The sequence below is a fragment of the Cotesia glomerata genome, linkage group LG3 (assembly GCF_020080835.1).
Source record: "Cotesia glomerata isolate CgM1 linkage group LG3, MPM_Cglom_v2.3, whole genome shotgun sequence".
Lineage (NCBI taxonomy): Eukaryota > Metazoa > Arthropoda > Insecta > Hymenoptera > Braconidae > Cotesia > Cotesia glomerata.
In genome coordinates this window covers 25,509,402-25,534,090 of record NC_058160.1, presented here as the reverse complement: position 1 = coordinate 25,534,090, position 24,689 = coordinate 25,509,402, and the positions used below count along the sequence as shown (strand labels likewise).

The 24,689-nt window shown below is 28.9% G+C and overlaps 3 protein-coding genes and 1 non-coding gene across 5 annotated transcripts; 1 reads left to right on the top strand and 3 right to left on the bottom strand.

Moving 5' to 3' along the window:
• Window positions 1-8,198: 8,198 nt before the first annotated feature.
• LOC123262068 (protein brambleberry-like) lies at window positions 8,199-13,348 on the bottom strand. Its single transcript, XM_044724073.1, has 9 exons — window positions 13,215-13,348; window positions 12,417-12,819; window positions 11,638-11,823; window positions 11,100-11,322; window positions 10,723-11,019; window positions 10,440-10,652; window positions 10,129-10,368; window positions 9,776-10,064; window positions 8,199-8,410 (listed from the first exon to the last, which is right to left on the bottom strand). Exons 2-9 carry the CDS (start codon window positions 12,774-12,776, stop codon window positions 8,269-8,271), a joined length of 1,950 nt encoding a protein of 649 aa, XP_044580008.1. The 5' UTR covers window positions 12,777-12,819; window positions 13,215-13,348; the 3' UTR covers window positions 8,199-8,268.
• LOC123262067 (protein SMG8) lies at window positions 13,314-19,863 on the bottom strand. The gene is made up of 9 exons (XM_044724072.1): window positions 19,583-19,863; window positions 19,237-19,511; window positions 16,241-17,413; window positions 15,677-15,789; window positions 15,427-15,585; window positions 14,837-15,362; window positions 14,578-14,757; window positions 13,676-13,810; window positions 13,314-13,431 (listed from the first exon to the last, which is right to left on the bottom strand). The coding sequence occupies exons 1-8, from the start codon at window positions 19,766-19,768 to the stop codon at window positions 13,681-13,683; spliced, it is 2,742 nt and encodes a 913-aa protein (XP_044580007.1). The 5' UTR covers window positions 19,769-19,863; the 3' UTR covers window positions 13,314-13,431; window positions 13,676-13,680.
• A 266-nt stretch (window positions 19,864-20,129) lies between these two features.
• Window positions 20,130-23,162, bottom strand: LOC123262074 (guanine nucleotide exchange factor MSS4 homolog). 2 transcript variants are annotated; one of them, XR_006508861.1, is made up of 3 exons: window positions 22,595-23,162; window positions 22,155-22,488; window positions 20,130-20,319 (listed from the first exon to the last, which is right to left on the bottom strand). XR_006508861.1 is itself a non-coding variant. In XM_044724083.1 (2 exons), exons 1-2 carry the CDS (start codon window positions 22,724-22,726, stop codon window positions 22,216-22,218), a joined length of 405 nt encoding a protein of 134 aa, XP_044580018.1. In that variant the 5' UTR covers window positions 22,727-23,162; the 3' UTR covers window positions 22,049-22,215. The 2 variants fall into 2 exon arrangements, 1 of the variants encoding a protein (XP_044580018.1); XM_044724083.1 differs by lacking the exon at window positions 20,130-20,319 and having other exon boundaries at window positions 22,049-22,488.
• Window positions 20,708-20,781, top strand: Trnan-guu. Its single transcript has one exon. It is a non-coding gene; the product is annotated as a tRNA-Asn (tRNA).
• Window positions 23,163-24,689: the final 1,527 nt, after the last annotated feature.

Genomic DNA, 24,689 nt, shown 5'->3' with positions numbered 1-24,689 from the left:
GACCGAGGCTCTTAAATAAGAAAAAGGCGGGACGAAAAACTCGGTCTATATAACTTTGACCTTAGTCTTTTTACATTGCCCGACTTTGTACCGTACTTCCGGCTCGATTCCATCCGTGTCTTGCTGTACATGTATGTAGATCGCGGCAATTAAAACTTTTTTTTCTCTTGTTCTTTTCAACTTTACGTTGATTTAAAGCGTTACGAATCTCGTATATTATGTTAATTATCTGACATTTTTCTTGTCGCATCTTCGATCATTTTAGCTTATCTGGTTATATAATAATAACAACAAGTTATATTATATATAACAATAACATTAGGATATGATAGAAATTTTTAGTTTTCCATGGTATTTTTTAAAAATTTATTTTAGTATTACATCAAATAATAATTAAGTTCAACAGATATAAATCCAATTAGAGGATCAACACTCTTTTTATTTATTTATTTGTAAAGAAACGTCCTCGGCAATTTATAACAATATGTTACATTTTTATGTATAGAATTTTTAGAATTAATGATTTTATACAGTACATAACATCTGCAAAGAGAAGATAAATTTAAGAAATTAAAAAAAAAAATTTAAGAAATTAAAGTTAGTTATAATTAGTGAAAAATATATATTGCACGATTATAAATATGACTTCTTTCTAATTTTGACAAAATTTTTTCTTCACAAATTTTGGTAATTATTTACAAATAAGGTCAACCCTATTTTGGGCCATAATTAGATAAAAAATTAACATTTTTTAATTTTTTTTTTGATTCTGCTTGTTTTTACACCGCATTTATAATAAAAAAAATGTCGTAAAAGGAGAAAATAAAGATTTCGATAGCTTTTTTGCCTTTAAAAGTTAGAAAAAATTTTGGCTCTCATGTTTTTGGATAAAATTGCTATTTTATCTTTTTTGATGTTTTTGACATATTTTCTTTTTGAAAAGTACATAAAAAACGAACAATTAAAAAAAAAATTGATCAATTTGATAAAAAAAAAATGAAAAAATTTAACATGAGTTGACCCCACTAGTAAATAATTACCCAAATTTTCATCTGAATCCTATATAATTAATTATAGAATTTTTTAGTCAAAAAAATAATACAGAACTTAAGAGCCTTCGAAAAGTCCATAACATGTTTGTTAAAATACAATTATGCATTGATAAAAAAATTAACTTGATTTAAAGGAAAAATTCTTGAACCAAAAATAAAATTTTAAAGAATTTGATCATTTTCAGTCACGAAGAAAAATTCTTATTTTTCAAAATGATATTCTGGGTTCAAGAATTTTTCTTTTAAATCAAGTTAATTTTTCATCAGCGTGTAAACACAATTAAACTATAAAAAAATAAAAGAACTTCTCAAAATATTTCGTACGACTTATTAATTGAGAATTTTCAACTCAGTCATTAAAAAAGACTATGATCGGTGTGAAGACGTTACGCTACAAGTAGAAGTGACGGTTCATAATGACTTGCATCGACGGTAAAAAGAGGAGTAAAGGATGCGCATAAAAGTATGCCTTGAAAAAACTAATAAAAAATGGTTAAAAAGTAATAAATATATATTTAAGGATTGAGAAGTATGTTCTCTTCCGTTTTTCATAAATCTCTCGATGCGTAATATTATACGAAGTATGAACCAAAGGCTATATAATTATATTATATACAACAGAAAGAGACGCGACTCATGTTAATGTATTTAGGCAGTATAATAAAGTATATAGAGAGCTATAAGCATCCAAAATAGATTTTTCATCTCTTCTTTATATGAAATTCATACATACACTTATATGTGTACAGCCGTCAGTGCGAAGCAGAGTGGTCATAATTTTTTATCGAAGCATCGTCTATTGGCGTATAAATCAAGTGGCGAGATACTTAAAAATTACTATTAATATTTTTAAAAAATATTTCCACGCGTAAATATATTCTTCTTGTATTGAAAGGCACACTTAAATTTAAATCTGGTACTACAATTATCTTCTCGGCAGTAAAAGATGTCGAAGATAAAAGTTGTTAAATGTAACACATAGATGTGTCATAGTCATAAGAATTTTAACGATTATTGTTAAGTATAAGCGACGCACACGCCGTTCTACTGATAATGGTTAATGCCTTCGGATGACGGCACTTTCTGTGAAGCATATACGGGCTTTTAAAGCAAGGCACGTTCTAAAGCGATGCGTTAATGGAATTATGAACTCCACCTTCTGGATGCTCAGACTTTACTACTCTTATTTTTTTCAGATTTAACTGTAGCGATGGCTGTTATCACGATGTACGAGTGAGTTTCAGTCGAGAAATCACACAACACCGTACACCAATAAACACACATATAATATTGGACAGCTGGCCTATGATTGATGACGAGTAGGCGTTGTCAACCGAGTACACTTATTATATATTCTAAAAAGCCAACCTTGGTCCATCTTTTTATGAGAAATTTTTTCGGGTACTAATACCCAAGAAAAATGATTGCCGATAAGTCATAATTTATAATTTTAATGAACCATAGCTAGACGATAGACGGAAATTGACAACCAGCAGGCGCCTAGATATTTTTAATTAACCAGAGAAGGAAGTACGAATCGTTTAATTTGCGACAACTTCCTTTTACTTTTACTAAGCGATTTTTTTATGTCGTTGTAAAAATAAAGGATGCTAAATGTTTAACTGTAGTTGAAATATTAGTTCATTTCTTGGACTCAAAATAAATCCCGCTTCTTTCGTTCTTGTTTAGAGCTTTTAATTAAGTGTTTATTGCTAGAATTATAAAAAATTGATAATAATAAAAAATGTATCTCGGCCCCTGGAGATACGCTCCAAGTATCGTTCGGTGGTCTCCCAAACAGTTAAATTGTCGATGACATTTCCTTTCCGGCGGCCCTGATTCGGAGAATTATCTTCTTGTTCTGCTCTTCTTTCTCTTTCTTTGGATGGATTTGCTGGTGTAAGCGGTAATATTTTTTTTAATTATTTTATAAAGTTCAGTTTAAAATATCTGAATATTCAAAACTTTTTTTTTTTTTTTAATTTGTTTTAAAGTCGCATAAACTACTAAGGTCATGAGCGACTACGGTAGGGGGTAAACTTTTGAGATTGGAACTCGTTTTATTTTTTGGGCTGAGCAGAATAATACACTTAAATATTGAAAATATTCATTGGTGTACGCCGGACTCAAACCCGGTCCAATGCTTTGGTAAGCAAGAGCCGGATCTGATAGGGCTACTGCGCGCCTTTTCAAAATTTTATAAAAGTACTATCCGATTTAAAAAAGTGGTTTCTAAATTAAAATTTTTGTTTTTTCAATTTGCCTGTTTAGAAATTTTTGGTAAATATTTACAAGTGGGATCAATCATTTTAATTTTCATTTTTTTGAACGAAATTTCTCTTTGATTTTATTAATATATTTTTTTTTTGAAAAATACGTAAAAAAATGAACAATTAAAAAAAAAAAAAGTTGATTTCACAGTTTTAACAAATTTTTCAGAAAATTGTGATATTCAACTTTTGTTTCTTAAACTGTTCGTTTTTTTATATACTTTTCAAAAAAAAAAAAAAAATAAAACAGAAATTTTATCCAAAAACATAAGAGCCAAAATTTTTCCCAACTTTTGAAGGCAAAAAAGCTATTGAAATTTTTTTTTTCTTTCACATTTTTTATTTTAAATGCGCCGTAAAAACAAGCAGAATAAAAAAAAATTGTAAATGTTAATTTTTTACCTAATTATGGCCCAAAATGGAATTGACCACACTTGTAAATAATTAACAAATTTTTTATAGTAAAACCTAAAAAAATTAAATTTTCATATATTTTAGATTTACATTATTTGGAAACATTGGAAATTTTTTTACAAAATGAGTTATAGAAATAATTGACAATTTTTTTTTCAAATGAATTACAAAAAAATTAAGTATTAATTAAAAAAAATTGTTTTAATAAAATTTTCATGAGAATTTTCAATAAAATAACACTTTTTAAAGTGGAATAAAAAAAAACCTCTTTAGAGAAATTTTTTTCCATTAAGTAATACCTCTTTTCACAATAAAATCAACACTTAATTTTTTTAATCTCCCTAATGCATACAATCTCCATAGAAATCAGTAAAACCACAATTTATAGTTTGTTTTTTCCTGTTAAAATTTTTCCTACGATATTTTTTCCTCGTCTATATACACAGATAAAAATGTTTGTATGTATGTATAATAAACATAAAATCCAAACGACGAGAATGATGAACGTAGACGTTTGGTAAACCCGAGAAATGAATGATTATTATGACTGTAACGTCTTTAAGGGTGAGTATGTATTGCTGCAACAAGTATACGATGGATTGCCGAGTGTTGTCAAGCTGCAGCTGTTGAGTAGTACGAGTACGAGGTAGAATCCGGTTCACATAACATGACTTAGACCGTCCTAGTACAGTCCCATCATCATACAACATTATTTATATTTATACATACATATAGTTAACGTTTGATTGTGTCTTCATATTCAGTCTTCTTCCGACTCCGGCTCCCATTAATACATACAGCGATCTTCGCGCCTTCATATTCAGAGTATAACTACTTACTGTTTTTTGTCCTCATCTTACGGACCATCTACAAATCCCACTTCCCACAATCTTATTCATAATACTCGTGATATGTTTATACCTACACCATTATTAATGTACGTCTTAGTTAACTAATCCTCTGGCTTTGACTGGATCAGCTATTTGAATTTGAAAATGAGGAATAGACCACGGTACTTGTTATAATAATAAGACTGACTGAAGATAAGAAAAAAAAAAAAAAAAAAAAAAGAATACTTTAAAATTTACAAAGATAACATTAGCAAACAGTGTTGCGAGCTGAAAAACACTGGCTTCATTCATTCATTACTATACTCAACTGACCCACATTCGCGGAATTGATCCTCCCTGCAAGTTGTCTGTTATACACTAGTATTATATACACCATGTATTTGGTTTTATTTTTTATCCTTTATAGCTCCTGGAGCTCTCAAGTTGCCGAAAGATCGCAGACTCTACTGGATCTAGTTTTGAAGTTGCCGACACCAGGCGTCAAGTGTCCAGATTAGCTTGTGGTATTTATCAAGCTTTTAACGCTTATTTAATATTATCTATTAAAATCAATATTTTATCACTAGCAACCTTGTGGTCACTATGTGACTGCCGTGACTTGTAAACTATAAATAATTAAAATGTTGCTTTAATAAATAATGACTTTTGTTAAATTTCACTGTACTTTCTTAAATATCGACGTTTTTAAAGATATAAGCTCATCTCGATGTTACACTCATCAAGAGCTTTCATTTGAGTACCCACATGCATTTTTGATATATTTTTCATAAATACATATGTATAATATAAATGGGTGATTTTCTGTAAGGACGTTTTAAATCTGTACAAAATTGTCCGACCAAATTATTTTTAATTTTATTAGAAAAAAAAATAACAGGGGCTACAAAACTATCAGCTTAATCATAATAAATAAACAGCCAAATTAATTTTTGTTTTTTCGATATTTGTGTGTCTTTTGCCATATAACATGACAGGGGACTGTCAGCCAGGGGACTGTTTTTTTTTATCAAATTGAGAAAAATCAAGCAAACTATTTCAATGCATTCAACTTTTCAAGTTCTCAATTAATGTTTACATTAATTAGAATAATATTAAGACTTATGGATCCAATTTTATAAATAAATTATAAATAAAAATATTTGCCAGGGGACTGAGTTTTGTAGTGGCCCAGACACATGTTTCCAGCACAAACGGTGCTTTGACACTAAATAAGTAAAATGGCGATAAAGCGCTAACAGCCCTATGGTTATTAACTTAAGACTAGTTAGATCCTTATAAACTTTACAAAAGGTAAAATAACACGCTAGATTTTTTTATTTTTGGCTTTGAACTTCTGGCAGGGGACTGTTCTCAAAATGCCTGGGACAAACTTCGTTTTAATGAATTTAATGAAACAAATTAATTTTCGGTATTAATTAAGTTTATAAACATTATGGACCAAATTATATATTATGAACGAATAACTTAAAATTTAATCTTAAATTTTTTATTTTGGGAGTGGGACAGCCCAGGGGACTGTCATTTTAGTGGATTACGAATTTATAGCAAAAAAACCAAAATTCATTTCATTTTAGTTTTCAATGCTCCAAATAGAAATGTTTTTTTACTTTCGTAACAAATTTTTTTTGATAACAAAATAACAATTTTTCCAATAAAAAAATGCCTGGGACAGCGAAAAACATCCTTACAGAGAATCACCCATATAGATATATGAAAAATTGATGTGGGTACTCAAATGAAAGGTCTTGATGAGAGTAACATCGGGATGAGCTTATATCTTTAAAAATGTCAATAATTAAGAAACTATATGGTATTTTGTGAACTATTGACAATTTTTAAGATATAAGCTCACTCCGACATTACACTCATCGAGACCTTTCATTTGAGTACCCACATCAATTTTTCATATATTTATATATATTATATATATGTATATATGAAAAATATATCAAAATACATGTGGGTACTCAAATGAAAGGTCTTGATGAGAGTAACATCGGGATGAGCTTATATCTTTAAAAATATCATTTGATAAAATACCATATAATTTCTTAATTATTGACATTTTTAAAGATATAAGCTCATCCCGATGTTACACTCATCAAGAGCTTTCATTTGAGTACCCACATGCATTTTGATATATTTTTCATATATACATATATATAATATATATAAATATATAAAAAAACGATGTGGGTACTCAAATCAAAGATCTTGATGAGAGTAACATCGGGATGAGCTTATATCTTTAAAAATGTCAATAATTAAGAAATTATATGGTATTTTATGAACTTATGATATTTTTAAAGATATAAGCTCATCCCGATGTTACACTCATCAAGAGCTTTCATTTGAGTACCCACATGTATTTTGATATATTTTTCATATATACATATATATAATATATATAAATATATGAAAAATTGATGTGGGTACTCAAATGAAAGGTCTCGATGAGTGTAATGTCGGAGTGAGCTTATATCTTAAAAATTGTCAATAGTTCACAAAATACAAGGTCATTTCTTAATTATGTATCTAGAGATAGAGTATTTTCAAATACAGCCTAAATACTTATAATAAGTTGACTATCGGTGAGAATGATATAAAACCTTGAAAAGGCACAAACTCGAATCAAGACCTTTGCAATGACATTAAATTTCACTAAAAAAACCGATTTATCTTATGACTATCCTGGACATAAATTTTTTTTTATTCTCTTAATAGTATAGATTATTCATTACAATAATTAATAATAATTTTAAAAAATTAAAAAATTGAAAAAAAAACTTACCATGACATAAGTTTTTTGCTTACTGCAGTTTTGTTATTTATTTTTGTTTAAAAAAAAGTCCCCTTGAAAGAGTATGATGATTTTTAATTCTCATGGGAACATCAGACGAAATTTTTTTGCAGTTATAATATCTTGAGACAAAAATAGTTACTGAGAGTCGAGATAAAGAAGGAGAGGGAGCGAGTTAGGAGGTAGATGTCAGTATAGTAAAGAGGAAAAAGGAAGTTGAACAAGTTAAAGAAGAAATAGCGTGACGACGTGACGGAACGACAAACCACTATACACCGTCATGCATGCTGCTGATGCTGACTTTTCTCATCTTGTATTCTTCTGTATACTCTTGTTAAATCTCTTACTTTTGCCGACGACATACGAGCAATACAAGTGAGATTACTGTTGATGTTACTGCTCGTTTTTTCGTGGCTTTACGTATACACATCACGATGTGATACTGACAGGCTTCTTGACAGCCGTGCACCGACGTATGCAAACTTATGTGGATATTTTATACTTTGTAAATGTGATACTGAGCTAAGCCGCTAGGTACATCTTTACGTAAAGTAACGAATGACAAGGAACTTCCACTAGTATTTTGAGATCTTTTACAGTGAAAAAAAAATTTATCTCTACATACTTTTTTTTATTATTTCTATTCATAAGTTACAAAATTATTTTTAAGTATCATAATGTCATGGTTGATGTTTCTTAAGCTTTATACCAATAAATATCATTTAAAAAATTATTATACAATTGCTTAATAAATAAAATTATCACATAGACCATAAAAAAAAGACTTCAAAAAACTAAGCTAATTTTCTTCGATTTAAATATAAATATTAACTACATTACATTACTCTAAAAAATATAAACCGCAGTCACGCGTGATAATTTTAATCTCCTAAAGTAGACGAACCTTGACAGTGGCGACTGCAAAAATGTCGACCTTGCTGCGCACGAGATCGGCATTTAGCGCCAGATTTAGTGTAAGCTGAGCATAACACTTTCGGAGATGATAGTGCACCGGGTGAAATACTAAAAAATATATACGATTAAAAATTACTATTACTTATAATTTTTTTATAATTACAATAATCAGGTTGAATCAGACCACAAACGCAATGTTGATAATTACACTTTATTGCTACGTTTCGTCAGACATCCCGACTTCTTCAGACAATAATAAGACATGAGTATCAACACGTTGTTATTATAGAAAGGCCTCACTACACTGATAAAAAAATTAACGACTCAAGAACCAAAATCTTGAACCAAGAATACCATTTTGAAGAAATGATTCTTGAGTTAAGAAGTTACTAAGAAAATTTTCTTGTTTCAAGAATTTATTCTCTTGACTCAAGAAAATCATTTTCTTCAAAATAGTATTCTTTGTTCAAGATTTTGGCTCTTGAGTCAAGTTAATTTTTTTATCAGTGTGGATACAGGTTAACCCATTAGAACATGAGTTTTTTTTAGTGTCTCACTTGCACTGCAGCGACATTCATTATGTTAAATGTTGTTGCGTGAGAAAAAATCTCATAGCTGATCTCCTAAAGAGTTAAGCACAAATATGCTTCTGATACATCTTTTATACTCCAATACTCATTTATAATAATATAATTTATTTGTTGTTTGTACTTATAAAATTTTTTTGTTGATTACTATTAACTAATTAATATATCGATACTGCCATTCTAATACATTGTATCCCACAAAATTTGACATATTGACTTATTTTGAAAAATAGAATCACAATATTACACTGAAAAAAAATTAAATTGAATCAAAAGAAAAATTCTTGAACCAAGAAAACAATTTTAAAGAGTGTCATTGTCTTGAATCAAGACGAAAAATTCTTGAATTAAATAAAATTTACTTAAAAATTTCTTAGTTCAAGAATTTTTCTACTCAAATCAAGAAGATAAAATTCTTCAAAATTATTTACTTGATTCAAGTACATTTTTTTTTGTGTATGCAAGTCATATCAAAAATTCAAAGATCAAATAGTTTAATAACTATTTTTAAATAAATATTTTGATCCGTCGAATCCCATTTAATCAATGTTAAAAATGAACCGTTCTTATCGTCGGCTGTAAAATTTTCTAAATGTGGGATACGACTTATTAGAATGGTAGTATCGATATGCAAAAATGCCAATTAATTAACAATAAATTAATACAATAATTAAACAACAACTACGAACAGCAGTACACTGTCGGAATCCTAACACAACTCTGAGTTGAAGAAGTCGGGATGTCCGACAATTAATAAAGTGTGAAATAATTGTCAACATTGCGTTTGTGGTCTGATCAACCTGATTATTATAATTATAAATTTCCTTGGACCTGATTAAAACAATTATATATAATTTTTTTATTGAAAATAAACACGATGAATTACCTGCGGGATGCTGATGATCGAGTAGAGTAAGTACTGCCAGGAGTAACACGCTCCTTATCATTCCAACGAAGCCTCAGATCAGCGGCATCGACGATATTCTCATTAATGAAGGAGCGATCTAAGAAGTCACTGTCATCTTCTGATACAGATGGAAACTCGTTGCCATAATCGTCAATGAGATCTTCGCGGCTTTTTTTCGAAGGCAAGTATGAACAAGAGAGCTCTTCCATGGGTAAATTATTCCTTGCAAACCATACGGTCATGTATTGCCACATATTCATTATATTGCCTACAATTAATCAACGAAATTACATTATGAGACTGTTGAGATTAGAGATAATATAAAGTAGTACCTTTGCAGCGTAATAATTGATTTGCGATCAATTTATAAACGTCTTTCAGAGTATTTGATAAACGAGTAGTGAGAGAAGTTTTAAAAATTTTTTGTTCAGAAGTCGTCGGTGGTTTTGGTGGCTGTGGCGACAAGTGACCATTAGGTGTATCAGTAAAATATTGAGATAATTTTTCTACTCGTGGTTTTTTATCTCGGTTGACTCCAAAGAGAGCATGAATACCAACCATGATAAAATGCACTGAAATAGATTAAATTGATTACATTCACTGAAAATATTCTTACAAATAAATTACACGACAAAATACTTACTTGTAGTTATTAAAAATATCAACATAGTTAGGGAAGTAAAATCTAGACACGCATTCATTCCATGTTTTAAAAATGTCACTAAATTCATCGGAATCAATCCCATTATTGACGCTCTCGTCAAAAACGGTGCATTTAAAAATGCTGCTATTATCATAGCTCCAAGTAAAAAAATAATGTGCATTGATATTTGATAAACTTTTTGCAACTGTTCGCCTGAAAATTAATACATTTACTAGACATTTATTAATCGAGTAAATAAAAATAGATATTAATAAAAACATACCAGTATTCCCAATGTAATCAGTGATCCAACTTAATTTGTCTTCAACTTCCGTACGCATTGACTCAGTCACATTCCAAATGAAATGGATAGTATCATTAATCTTTTCTAATTTCTCAAGAGTTTGTTCAAAATGTGCAGCTGCCTCGGCATTCTGCTGCACGATGCGATTTGTACTTGATTCTATTTTTTCCCAGATTAATTGAGCTTGTTGCTGAATATTTTCCAAATCTTCCAACAATTCCTTGTGATTTTCTTTGCGCTCTGACGACTGAGACAGCAGCTGTTCACTTGCTTTTTCTATTAAAAGAATAATATGTAATTATAATTTAAAATATCACAAAAAATTAAAAAAATTCACTATCATTTATTCACTGTACCTAATTTATTTTTTATATCTTCAGTCATTGTTGCTAATTGTGCGTGTCCAGAGCGTATCAAAGCTTTTTCATTAGTTAATTCACGAATATTATTAGCTACAAATTTATGAGACAAAACCTGAGCATTTTTTAGAAACTCTTGTTGTTCCAATAATAGTTTATTTCCTTGAGTCAATGATAATAGAGCTTCAAGTGTTTTATCCTCCAAACGATCGTGGCTTTCCTAATTAATAAATATTATTTAAGATTTAATAAACAAATAAAGAAAAAAAAACACAATACAGAAACACTTTTTCTTTTAAGAAACTCATAACATAAATGCCTCGTTAGTAAATCGGTAATTTAAATTTGTCCTTTTTAATGTTCAGTGCGTTTTTTTTACAGAATGGAGGTAGGGTCTGACGTAAGTCTTAAGATAGCCGATAATTTATAGATCAGCACTTAAGATACCCGATAAGCAAACAGTTAGTCAACAGGGGTAAATGTTTCTTGCATTAGTAAAAAATAATGAGTAATGAGTAAGTAAAAAATAATTTACCTTCAAAGTAACCAAAGCTTCAACTTGAGACCGAGCACTCTGCATCAATTTATTTACGGTCAACTCAGTAAGTGCACGAAATTGTGTGCTACGTGCTGTGTAACATACAGCTCTTGCACGATTGCTCATTAAATGATAAGCATTCCACATATCGGCGTCCATATCGGTGGTACATTGTTTCAAAGACTGAAACACAATACATTATTGATTTTAAAAAATTTCAGAAAATTTATTCCGGTCAAACTATTGAATTTAATTGTAAAAGAGTAATAGCTTTGAATCAGCATTTTTGAAAGTAAAAAACTAGCTTGGGCCCGAATTCTTTGAGGGGGTCTTATATTTCTACCAATCAGAGTGAGTATATATATACAAGTTCAAACATGCATGGTTCACCCCTCCAATCCGCTAGTAAATGATTTTTTTTTCACATTTACTTCTCCAAGCATACTCGCGACATATTCTCAGTATTTTTATATCCTTTCTATTAAATCAATTTGATAATTACAAGAAAGTTGTGAGTGTAATATTAAATATAGACTGGTCATTTTTTTTTTAATTTTTTAATTTAATTAAAAACCAATAAGAGTCATGAAGAATTGCAAGTGTAAGATTATTTTAATTTGTATTAAATTTTTAATTTTTGTTACTTGTGCAACGCATTTATAAAATTCGAAAAATTGTGAAGTGTTATATTTTCATTATCATTTAAAAACTACCGCAAAGTTAAATTAATTATATTATATACCGGCATTATTGATAAATAAATAATTTTTTTTTACCATTTCCTCGGTACAAGGGAAAATTTTACGTCCTTCAACACTTGACTGACAATTAAGTAAATTAACGCTCAGCTTAGCTAACTCTTCTTCAGTCATACCACTGCAAGAAGTTCTTATCTTCATGACAACTTTGTGCTGACAAGTTTGCAATGGAGATGACAATTGTATGTCTGTTATTTTTGCCGCTTCTTGGAGAAACTTTTCATCATCTGTCATAGCTTCATAAGGTATTGATACTAGAGGAACACCGTCAGCTACAAGTACATTGGTGTTATCAGATTTTTCCCAAAACCAACTTAACAATGATGCCCCACTGACACAGGTTAATATCAGTGGAAAAATTATCACTAGCTGCTTCATTATTTATTTGTTGATTTATAATAACTCCTGAGTAAAAATATTTCTGAAATAATAATTTAATCAATTATTTATATGACACTGAAATCAGCGGATGTCTAACAATTTTTTGATTTTTTTTATTGATAAAATTAAAACTGAAAAAATATTTATTAAAAATTGCACTTATAGTTTTTTAAAGCTTTTACCTGTGGAATTTTTCTTGCAATTTTTTTGTTATAATTTTTTCAATAAAAAAATCACAAAAATTGTCAGATGTTTGCTAATTTCAGTGTCATTTATTTATGTAGAAATACATGCGGTTATTTAGAAAAAATCTATAATTATGTCAGAGTTTTTTTAGTTAATACGTAATAAGTAATATAAGAATTAAAAATAGATATTAATAAGTATGATGAAAATCTGAAGTACTTAACCAATATAATTTGACGTGTTACTTACGATTAAATATTTATAAATGACAAAAAATGTGCATATGATTTCTCTTATCCTATTGAGTAATATCGATTTAGTTCTTTTTTTATTTCAAGTCTATTGTCATTTTCGTACGTATATATTAAACAGTCATTAAAATTTTTTTCGGAGTGTAAATTATTCGACAAGTTGGTTCCTGTTTACAAACGTTTAATTTAACGGCTTGATTTTTGAAGGTCGGTTGCTACAAAACCAGCCAATCAAAGTAAATATAAATATCAGGTTAGGTTCAAGTTTTCTACCAATCATTAAACGTCATTTGTCATCCAGTCCGCATGCGCAAGTCTTCCCGCGTGTATTTAAATTTTTTTTTAGTCATCAATAAAAAAAACTGGATACTTTTGCGGGTTTTTTTGACGATTTGATTAATTTATAATTATGCATATTAATAAAATTATTAAGTAAATAAAAAATTAATTTATTAATACCTATATTATACATTTATTTTTTTTTCTGGAACAACTTCACTGATACTATACATTCCAGCAAGTAATCTTCCATGTGAAATTGACACAGGTTCCTTTGGTGGAAGATAAGGTCCTTTTTCACCCATATAAACATATCTGATTTTTTGTTAAAGAAATATTTTATATTTGTTATTATAAAATGGAAATTAATTTAGTAGGCATTTATTAATTTTAAAAATTTTTTTAATAAATAAATTATAGCAAAAATATTTTTTTAAAAATTGAGTTGTAGAAATTTTGAAAAATTAAAAATGCAATTTTTTTAAAATAATTTTTTGGAACAAATTTGTTTGTTAAAAAAAATAAAAAATTGTCAAGTGACTGCTAACTTTAATGTCATTATTATAAATGATTTTTTATAATACTAAAGTTAGCCGATGTTTCTAATTTTTTTATTTTTTTTCCATTTATTAAATTGGAACAAAAAAATTCTTTTAAAAATTGCACTTAAAGTTCTTCAAGTTTTTTACAAATTAATTTTTTTTTTTAATTTTTTTGTAATAGTATTTTTAATAAAATAAACTCTAAAAATTTTTAAATGGCTAACTTAATTTTCATTGATTTTTTTATGAAAAAATGTGAAATTGAAGTTGAAAGATAAAAGAATTATTTTATGACAGTAAAATGAACTAACATAAGAAATTTTTTTTTAATTTTATAGCAATGAAATTATTATAAAAAAAAATTATTAATAAAAAAATTCCACGTGTAAAAATTTAAAAGAAATTACAAGTGGAAATTTTTTTAATCATTTTTTTTTTATTTTAATTGATTTGTTAAAAAAATTTATAAAATTGACTTTCGTCAGCTAAATTCATTATCATAAAATTTTGATGACTTGAATAATTACATAAAAAGGATACGGTAGTCGCAAAACCCAATAAGCGCTTTGTGACAATTTAATTGGTTCTTCATTCCCAGAAACAAAGATGGGACACGGTGGTGGTCCTGGTTGTACTTTAGGATTAAGTGTAACGTGAACCGGAGCTTTAGGTGTCACAACATGAATCCTCATTAACTGAGCAATTAATGGTTTTGGTTGCCTAAATGTAAAAATAACTGTACAGTAAAAGTTGAATAAAAAATGATTCAATTTAAAAATATTAATAAATAAAAACAAACCTGCAAGGGCAGGGAAAGTACAGTGGCATATCAGCAGTGTTTGATGTTACTTTATTCCCACTGTCTTTAACAATTCCACTTCCAGTGGCTTTGAGAACTTTATCAGGAGCAGAAGCCATAAAACGGTGGCCTCGAGGACACTCGTACTCAACACCCACAAAAATTTTAACAACAAATTCCTTTCCGCCTTTTGATTTTCTGCACTTCAGTGCATTAATATTCTGATAATTTTTTCCACGATTATTATAATTATGTGAAGAATGATTGTCTCCAACCATGGGCCAAAAAGAACCTTTGTCTTTTTGATGCTCCAGTCTGACTGTTACGTCCCAGGGTAACAAAAATGCTGAAGTAGGCAACATACCGGCTTGGTGCTGAAGACCAAGATTGTGCGAGTACAAACTGCTGGGGCCTAAGCATACCAGCGACCAGCTTGAAAATTGTGGTAACAGACCAGCCGGTGATTCAGTATGCAGCATTCCTGGTAAATATTCCGTTGTTGATGGTTGTCTTACTAATGATTTTTCTAAAAAAAAAAAACAATATACTTAAATATTTAATCATTAACTTAGAATCTTTATTTTTTTTACCTTTAATATTTTCTAAATCGGCGTCAGAAACTCGTATCACAATTTTATCAGCTTCACTTTGAGAAAGATTTATTTTATCATCAAGGCCTCGAGCCTCTTCACCCTCAGAATCGCTTTGTAATTGCAATTGCCCGCCACTTTCATACCCTTCAATATTATCTGTTGATAAATAAAATGATTATGTATTAAAATACCAATCAGAAATTTTATAAAAAATGATTCATTAAATAAATAAAATAATTTTCAATACCACGTAAAGGACTGTCTGCTGAACCGCATGCGAGTGTTTGATTTTCCGAAGTTGGAATGTCAGCTCGACTGCAAGAATCTTTCCTAGGGCCACCTGAAAAAAGTTGCGCTGGCCTAAAACATCAATAAAATTAACAAAGTCAATAGTTAAGAAAGTACAGGACATTTGAACCAAATATCTTGTGAACTATTGACATTTTTAAAGATATAAGCTCACCCCGACATTACACTCATTGAGATCATTCATTTGAGTACCCACATCAATTTTTCATATATTTATATATATTATATATTATATATATATATATATATATATATATATATATATATATATATATATATGAAAAATATATCAAAAATGCATGTGGGTACTCAAATGAAAGCTCTTGATGAGTGTAACATCGGGATGAGTTTATATCTTTAAAAACGTCAATATTTAAGAAAGCACAGTGCAATTTAACATAAGTCATTATTTAATAAAGCAAAATTTTAATTATTTATAGTTCACAAGTCACAAAGTGACTGCAAGGTTGCTAGTAGAATAATTAAAAAAATAAATAACCACCTAAAGTTATGTGTACTAGGTTGAAAAACAGGAAATTCAATGCTCTCTAATTGCGCACAGCCGCACTGTTTCGCCATCAATTGAAACCATTCATAATTAGCATGCCGTAAACTGAATGGGTCTTCTCTTGGTCCTTGACATTGTCCGCAATTGCAAGCACAAACATATCTAACACCACTGCAGTGCTCTAAGATTGGCGAATCATTGTCAGTCTCACGTACATCAGCAAGTTCGCTACCACCACCCTCACTTCCGCCTCTATGAAGCCGATTAGTACATGGATTACCAGTTAGCGATAAAACTTCACACATTTGTCGACCAGCTCGCCAGTGTTTGTCGCACTCCATCTGTAACTTTTCGCTAAATTCATCATAGAGCGGTCCTCGTGCATGCATTTCAAAGACAGTCATCGCGTGAGCCAACTTTGTTTCATGATAAACACGGCCATAGTGTTGTGGTAAATTTTCCTGATAAGTTTGCAGTGCACGTGGCAATACCTTATTGCATCTGCTCTTGCTAAATTTAACGTCTGTATTGAGCAAGCCGTGTAAAGTTAAAAGATCTTTGTCAGTACTTAGCATAAAAAATTTGTAAACCGCATTAGCGACTTTGAAGAACACCGGAACTGATGGTATTTCAAAATACGAAGGGACTGGATGACGACCAACTTTACTGTTATCATCAAACCCTTTGCTGAATGCCAGATGAACGTGCTGCAGTAAAAATGATTTGAACGATCGTAACTCATTATTTTTTTCTAGACTAAAATTTGGCTCGTTTTTATTGTTATTATTATTGTTTTTGGATCCATTTGAACTGACTTTACAGCTCTCTATTAATTTTCGCATCATGTAGCCATACATGTCGCGAGACTCCGTGGATCCGATGTGGATGTATACAAATTCTTGATTAGCTGGAATAGCAAAGAGACAATAAGAACTGATGTTATAGACCACATGGTTTTCTTTTAGAATATGATAGATTTGATCTTCAAGTGAATGTTCGAGCTGCTTTATGTTTGGTAAATTTTCTGCTGTTTGCTTGAGCTCAGCTGGTCCAGTCTCGAAGTAAAATAATACACGTGGAGGACAGGGTCTGCAATTAGTTATCCAGTTTTTTGGTAATCCAGATATAGTACCAAGTATACTTGATAACTGTGTTGATACTTTTTGTCTGAAAAATATTTATCGTAAAACTATTAAAAAAAAGAGTTTGGAAAATCCAAATGTGCATGCCTTAAGCGCTCGTGTTATTTGGAAATTTTCAAAGTAGATAAAATATTAATCGCAGAAAGAAAAAAAATTTGATTGGAAGTAAAAGTATAATTCAACACAAGTTCATTTGAATTTTTCCTCGTGAATCGGAGAAAAAAAAATTCGAGACTACATTAAGCTGCCTTCAAGCTGTATTTAGAAAAAAAAAAACCGAAAAAAAATCATTGTAATTAGACGAAATGATTTCAAGCTAAAGTTTTGTATTCCATGTGTTCGCAAATAAATAATGAATCAATTAAAAAAAAAAAAAAGGCCATTCGGCAGCCGAAATGGAAGTAGATTTCATGATGAATAATAAAAATACTACTAGGGTTGCATACGAAAAAAAAATAAATTTCTCTTCGATTAAACAACAATGACGTCAAAACGAATGCAAAAGTAAAATTTCATTAAATCTGTTTGAGAAAGCAGGTGATTTTTGGCCTAGACTGATAATGAGGTACACAAATTAAAGCTTATTTAATGTTTTCAGATGCCAATTGTAATTGCACGAAAATACGGTAAAAGTGAAAATTTTTGCGATTTTTGAATTGCTATTATTCCTAAACTATTTAATTTGAAGAAATAAATAAGTACACAAATTGAAGCTTATTAAATAAGCTTTCAAATGCAATTTACAAAAATCCGATAGGATGTCGCGTTCCATTGTTATTGCACGGAAATAAGGTAAAAGTGAAAATTTTTTGCGATTTTTGAAAATGTTTAAATTGCTCTCATTTCTAAACTAATCGACAGATTTGGCTCATCTTAGAACTTAACCTCGGAAATCGTCCTAAGAATAAGTATGTTACGGTTTATTGAGATCCGTATAGAATTACGGAAGTTAGAGAAGAGACAATGCCGATTATATCGTATATATATATATATATATAAACTTTTGAACCATATGCATTTTCTGAATCCGCTTGACGAGCTGAGTCGAAATATACAAAATTTTTCAAAAGTTCCGTCATGAGGATCAATCCAATAGTTAGATTTCTATGAAATCTACTAAAAAGAGTGTAAAAATAGATTTTTATTAAAGTTAGAGTGTTTACCCCGACAGTAATTTGTAAAAATATGCACTACGAGCGCTTAAAAACCATTTTTTCATGTAATTATCTAAAAATAGTTATTAAAAAAAATTTCTAAATGATCGATGATTATTTTTTTATCTGACAATCTACTTTTTGTAGCATTTATATGCATATTATGTCTGTCAGATACAAATCATTATGACGAAACACGGGATCTTGATTTTTAGGCGAAAGTAGAGCATACCTACGCTCACGCTTAAGGCATGCAAAATATTCTTTGTAAGATTTAGACTTAAATAATCTTTACTATGAGTGATAAACTTTCACTCAGTTAATAATGATAAATAAAATTGAAATTAAAAAAAAAAAAGTTAAGCAGATGAAAGTGTTACGTCATGTTTTTTTAACGTAATCACGCATATGTTTGCGTGGAATAAAAATTATTTTAAGAAAATAAAAAACAGTATTTTAAGTGTATACAAAGATAATTAAATACAAAATATGTATTGGAATATATGAAATTATTTTAATAAGTTGTATTGAAATAAAATTTTTTTTTTAACTTGGAAAACTGCAAGTGAAATAAACTTTAAAGCAACAATCAGCTCGCAATAATTTTTAATAAATTATATTAAACTTAAAGAAATTTATAATTTAATTAATTAAGTATCAAATTAAAGGCTAATTGTGTAATAATAATAATTACCTGATTTTATCGAGAGCTCGGAATAAATGTAAGTAACTGTAGTCAAATGTATGAGTTGGATGACTAACAATAACTATGTGTGATATGTGAAAAAGAACTAACATAGCTTTGGCATATTTTTCCCTCATACAAGCCCAAGCACTCAAGAAATCCTTGCATCCTAATTTTTCTATAACAGTGTCATATTGTGACACCAAAGTTTGACTGTCTAGCAATCCTCTCAAGTGTAAATAAATTACTCGTTCCTTCTCATCATGATAACCTTCAATTTCAGACTAAAAATAGAATATTAAAAAAATTATTCAATTAAGATAATTAATAAAAATATTTTTTTTTCTATAAATACCATTGTTTCATCGTTGACAACAGGGTGATCAAGAAGATCTACCAAAAGATTGGTACTTATCATCTCTGACTTGCATCCTTTTGCACGGTATTGCGATTTTCCAATTATAGACACGATTATCACTTTTCCGGAGCTCGCTGGAGGTTCTTCTTGATTCCAAGGTATTGAAAAATTTTTTGGACGCATTGTAAATACTGTTTATTTTACACTTTACTTAATATTTAATAAATGTTTGTTGTTTAAGGTTATTAGTAGTCACTTACTCCACAAACTTTTGAAAAATGAAAACGTAGTGATAAAGTAAAAAATGTTCTTAGTTACAGTCGGTATAGCATAACTAATTGTATTTTTTTAAGATTACTTTGTTTTAATTAAAAAATATGTAAATAGAAATTTTCATCATTAATTGTAATCCAAAGTTTTGTGAGTAAAAAATTAATAGTATATTATTTATTAATTACAGTTTTTAAGTTAGTATAAATTCTGAAGTAATATTTTAAAAATAACATTTGATATGTAATTAATTAATATTCTAATATTCAATTTTTTTCCAGTTTTCCAAATTGATATTTCTTCCCCTGCATCCAAAATGTTTTTTTATGTGAAATTATAAAATGAAGATAATAAATGTTTATGATTAAAAGTGGAATGAATCATAATAATCTTTTGAAGTCCGATGCAATTTTAAAAATGAATGGATTTTTGAAGATATTTGGGCGACACTGGAAACAACTTGGCTGAAAAAATATATAGAATTTCAAAATTTGATAAATAAAATTGAAAATTTGACTTAAGGTAAAAGCCCCAATAGATGATCACGTACCAGTATATGATCACTGCATTTATTTGTATATCTATATTCATAAATATAGGTATACAAGTACATGGAGTGATCATATACTGGTACATGATCATATATTGGGGCTTTTACCTTACTCAAAACAGAAATGTGATAAAAAGTAAAAAACTATTGAAGTATATAGACTGAAGTTTAATCTTAAAATTATTATTTTAAAGTATTTAATACATAATTTTTACATAAGTTTTAGTAAGGAAAATGTAATAAGGGTTGTAAACAATAGAGCTAGAAAAGTAAAACTTAAATATTTAAGAATTTTTCACATTGCCTCCGTGGCGCAATGGGCTAGCGCGTTCGGCTGTTAACCGAAAGGTTGGTGGTTCGAGCCCACCCGGGGGCGGCTATTTTTTCCTCTTTTTATTAAAAAATTGGAAATTTCATCTATAATACGTGAAAAGGTTCCTCTAGCAGTTGAGTCGACTACATATCTCACTCTTTTCAATGAATAAAGATTTCATACTGTATGAGTTTATTATATATTACAATATTACACTTTATGAATAAGTTTTATAAAATGTAAGAAGATTGAACTAATATCAATCATTTGGGTGGAGAGCATCTCTACAGAGAATTTTTCTACATTTTATAATTCCTCAGCAGAAATTTTATTTTAAAAAACTCAGTATAAAACTCTACAATGAAAACAAATCAATTTAAAAAATCCTTCTTTTGAAAATCTCTCAGGAAACAATCGATTACAATGAAAGTTCTTCATATCGTAAAACTTTTAGACAATACATTTCTCAGAAACAACGCTCGATATTTTGCTAAATTTATGTGTATTCTTTTTTTATCAAAATAATAAAAAATATAAAGTTTTTTGGGACCTCAAAATGTGATTGTCCGATGAAAACTAGATTTAAAAAAATATTTTATAGATGTTATAATTATTAATAATTACAACTTTATATTTTTTGATTATTTTAATGAAAAAAGAATACACATGAATTTAGCAAAATATCGAACTTTTGTTTCTGAGAGATGTATCGCTTAAGTTAAAAGTTTTACGATATAAAGAAGTTCTATTGTAATCGATTGTTTCCTGAGAGATTTTCAAAAAAAAAGATTTTTTAAATTGATTTGTTTTCATTGTAGAGTTTTATACTGAGAATTTTTTAAAATAACGATTTCTTCTGAGGGATTATAAAATGTAGAGATGCTTCCCACCCAATTATTTCAATCCTGTGTAATTTTATTTAATTATCTTTATTTTAAGAAAAATTTAATCGTCCCTGTTTTTAAGAAAAATTTTATCAAACTTTTGTAATTTTAATATGAACTTTTGTATAAAAATCATAAAATAAGTAAAAACATAATTATTATTAATAAATTAAATTAAAACAAAAATAATAAAGAAATTTAACTACGAGGCAAAATTTCAATTTTTTTTTACTATAAATTTAATGTTACAAAACCAATTAATGTGAATTTTTTTATTGAAATTTGTCAGTATAAAAGATAGTTATAAATGTGTAAAAAACGTTATTTTTTTATCCTATTAATACAATGTGTATAATTATCTAAATTTTTATAGACAGGCATCAGTATTATATGTGGATAATAAATTAAATTAAAATTTTTTTATATGAAAAAATTTTTAACAATTCATTGAAAACTATCAAAGGTTTAAACTCCATTTTCAAATGTATCACTAAATTTAACAAACATAATTAAGTTTTACTGTTTTATTATATTTTAATCACTCGTGTTTACCTTGTTCTGATTCTCAATTTAAGTTTTTAAATTGTGCAGTAATTGTGGACGATGAAAAATATTAATTAGAATCTTTGTACATTACTCGTGATAGAGCAATGTAATTAATTTTAGTGGTAAGATCATGGAATCCAACCGGACCTACTTCACAGTCAGCACATCCTAAATATTTTATTTGATCAACAGTGTGTGTGACGCTTATGTTTTCGAAATGAAACATGTCATCAACTTGCCAATAGTCTTTCAAATCTTCCACTTCAACAGATGACGGATCTGATGTTTCACTTTTAGATTGGCCATCATTCTTTTTTTTTACAATCAGTGGCAACGGAAACTGAAATTAATAATTGGTAATTACTAATCAGTAAGTCAATTAATTAATTATATTGGAAATAGCATATGCAAGAATATTTTATGATTAAATAAAAAAAAATATTTACCTCACGTGAAACGAGTGTACCCGCTCTTGGATTTAAAATAATTGATGGACAAAATTGACAACATATTTTAGAATTATTTTTTCCAAGTTCATCACACTTGGATTCACGAATTCCTTCGATCGTTGATGTCATTTTTTTACTATTCAGTAAATTTGAAAAATTACTTGTTCGACGGTTATTGTAAATATAACCTCAAATTAAGCCGAATAAATAAAAATAAAAAAATAAAATACTTCCACAGAACTTGGGTGGATAATTTTTAATTAATGATTAATTTTTTTAAATTGTTAAGTAAGTAAAAAAAATTGATTGATTTACTAGACTAAATGCTTTATTAAAACTTACACTATTTAAAAATAAACACTCATGTACATACAGGTAAATAAGAAGTGGAAACGAGGAAGCGCGCCTTTGTCAAGTGTATATATATGATGAACTGTGTTATTGTACTGAAATTTTCGGGTTGCGGTCAACCAGTCAAATCGACAGCATTCCGAATTATCAAAACTTTAGAAAATTAAAAAAAGTTTGAAAAATCCAAAAGTGCACGACTCATAATCCCATAATAAAATTAATTAATCCCATAATAAAATTAAGATGAAATGTATGTGAAACCAATTTATTCGTGATGTGATTGGTTGAAAATATTTATTCTCATTCTGATTAGTTGAAAGTGAATATAATATACATAAACTACACATAAATATATCATGACCATAAATATGAGGCGCGCGCTTGCGCGCGCAAATTTGAATTCTAGTCCCATAATAAAATTGAGATGAAATGTATGTGAAACCAATCTATTCGTGATGTGATTGGTCGAAAATAATTATTCTCATTCTGATTGGTTGAAAGTGAATATAATATACATAAACGACACACAAATATATCATGACAATTAATATGAGGCGCGCGCTTGCGCGCGCAAATTCGATTCTAGTGCTCATTTAATTATGAAATATAAAAAAAAAAAAAAAAACTTAAGTCGTTCAAAATTAATTGCCGAAAAAACAGCTGTAGTAGGAAGATACTGCATAAGCGCCCCTGGTGGAATAAAATGTACATAATATCTATAGATATAGATATATCACCATCCATGTTAATTTTACATGGATATATATAGATATACAGTCTTGTAGTTTTCGTTTTTTATTAATTGTAATTAAATGACACTGAATTAATTAACCATTCGCATTCAGTGACTTACAATCGTCGATTAGAATTAAAAAAAAAAAAAATTTAACTCAAATAATTGATTTTTTCACAAGCTACAGGGTTTCCGGCGTTTCATACATGACGGACAGGAAAATTTTTTGACCTATTTTGATGTTTTTTTCCATTTCTATTGCAGTAAATCAATTTTTAGAAAGTATGGAATTAATTTCCATTTAATTATCTCGACAATGGTATGCAAAATATCTTGATTCCGTGAACTAACAAGGCTATAATATTAAAAATAGTTGCTAAAATGAGGCGAAAATAGTATATTACACCCCTTGGGAAGGAAAATAAGAAAAGCCTCAGATCACATGTAATTGTTGGCCGAGGCGAAGCCGAGATTTTTTAAAGCTAGATTTTTTTAGACTGCGTGTGCATATAACAAGAAAAAAGGGCGCTGATATTAAAGAAAAAAAAAAATACTCTGTAAGAAATTACTTAATTATAATTTTCTTTTTTTTATCAGTTACACAATTTATTTTTTCTTAAAAAATGAATGAGCGTTATGAGGCGTGCACTTTTGGATTTTCCAAACTTTAATATTTTTTTGTCCGAGAAAGGAGGAAAGCGGCAACTTTGTTTAGCGCAGTGAGACCAAAGTTGCCACTTTCCGCCCAGAGGGCAAAAAAAATTTTTCGATCGTAAAGCACTCTCTAATGCTTCGCATCATGAGTCGTGCAATTCCGCTAGATTCAAAGTTTATAAAATACATTAACTAAAATAGAATACCAGCCGAAAAACAATTTTGCAAATTATAAAATACCGAGCTATAGAATATAGGTAAAGATAAATCTTATATTCCTCAAGAGTTAAAATTGATTTAATTTCGAAAAAAGTTCGATCCGACGCATATTCATCCGAATACTCATCCATACGA

Excerpts from the sequence above, each read along its gene's own strand:
- LOC123262067 (XM_044724072.1), bottom strand. The coding sequence starts at position 19,768 with ATGCGTCCAAAAAATTTTTCAATACCTTGGAATCAAGAAGAACCTCCA. Across the intron at positions 17,414-19,236 it reads CGAGCTCTCGATAAAATCAG|ACAAAAAGTATCAACACAGT; the intron begins GTAATTATTATT and ends AATATTTTTCAG. Across the intron at positions 15,586-15,676 it reads AGCAGACAGTCCTTTACGTG|ATAATATTGAAGGGTATGAA; the intron begins GTATTGAAAATT and ends ATTTATCAACAG.
- LOC123262074 (XM_044724083.1), bottom strand. The coding sequence starts at position 22,726 with ATGACATCAACGATCGAAGGAATTCGTGAATCCAAGTGTGATGAACTT. Across the intron at positions 22,489-22,594 it reads GTACACTCGTTTCACGTGAG|TTTCCGTTGCCACTGATTGT; the intron begins GTAAATATTTTT and ends TATTAATTTCAG.
- LOC123262068 (XM_044724073.1), bottom strand. The coding sequence starts at position 12,776 with ATGAAGCAGCTAGTGATAATTTTTCCACTGATATTAACCTGTGTCAGT. Across the intron at positions 11,824-12,416 it reads TCCCTTGTACCGAGGAAATG|TCTTTGAAACAATGTACCAC; the intron begins GTAAAAAAAAAT and ends ATTGTGTTTCAG. Across the intron at positions 10,653-10,722 it reads TGATTACATTGGGAATACTG|GCGAACAGTTGCAAAAAGTT; the intron begins GTATGTTTTTAT and ends ATTAATTTTCAG.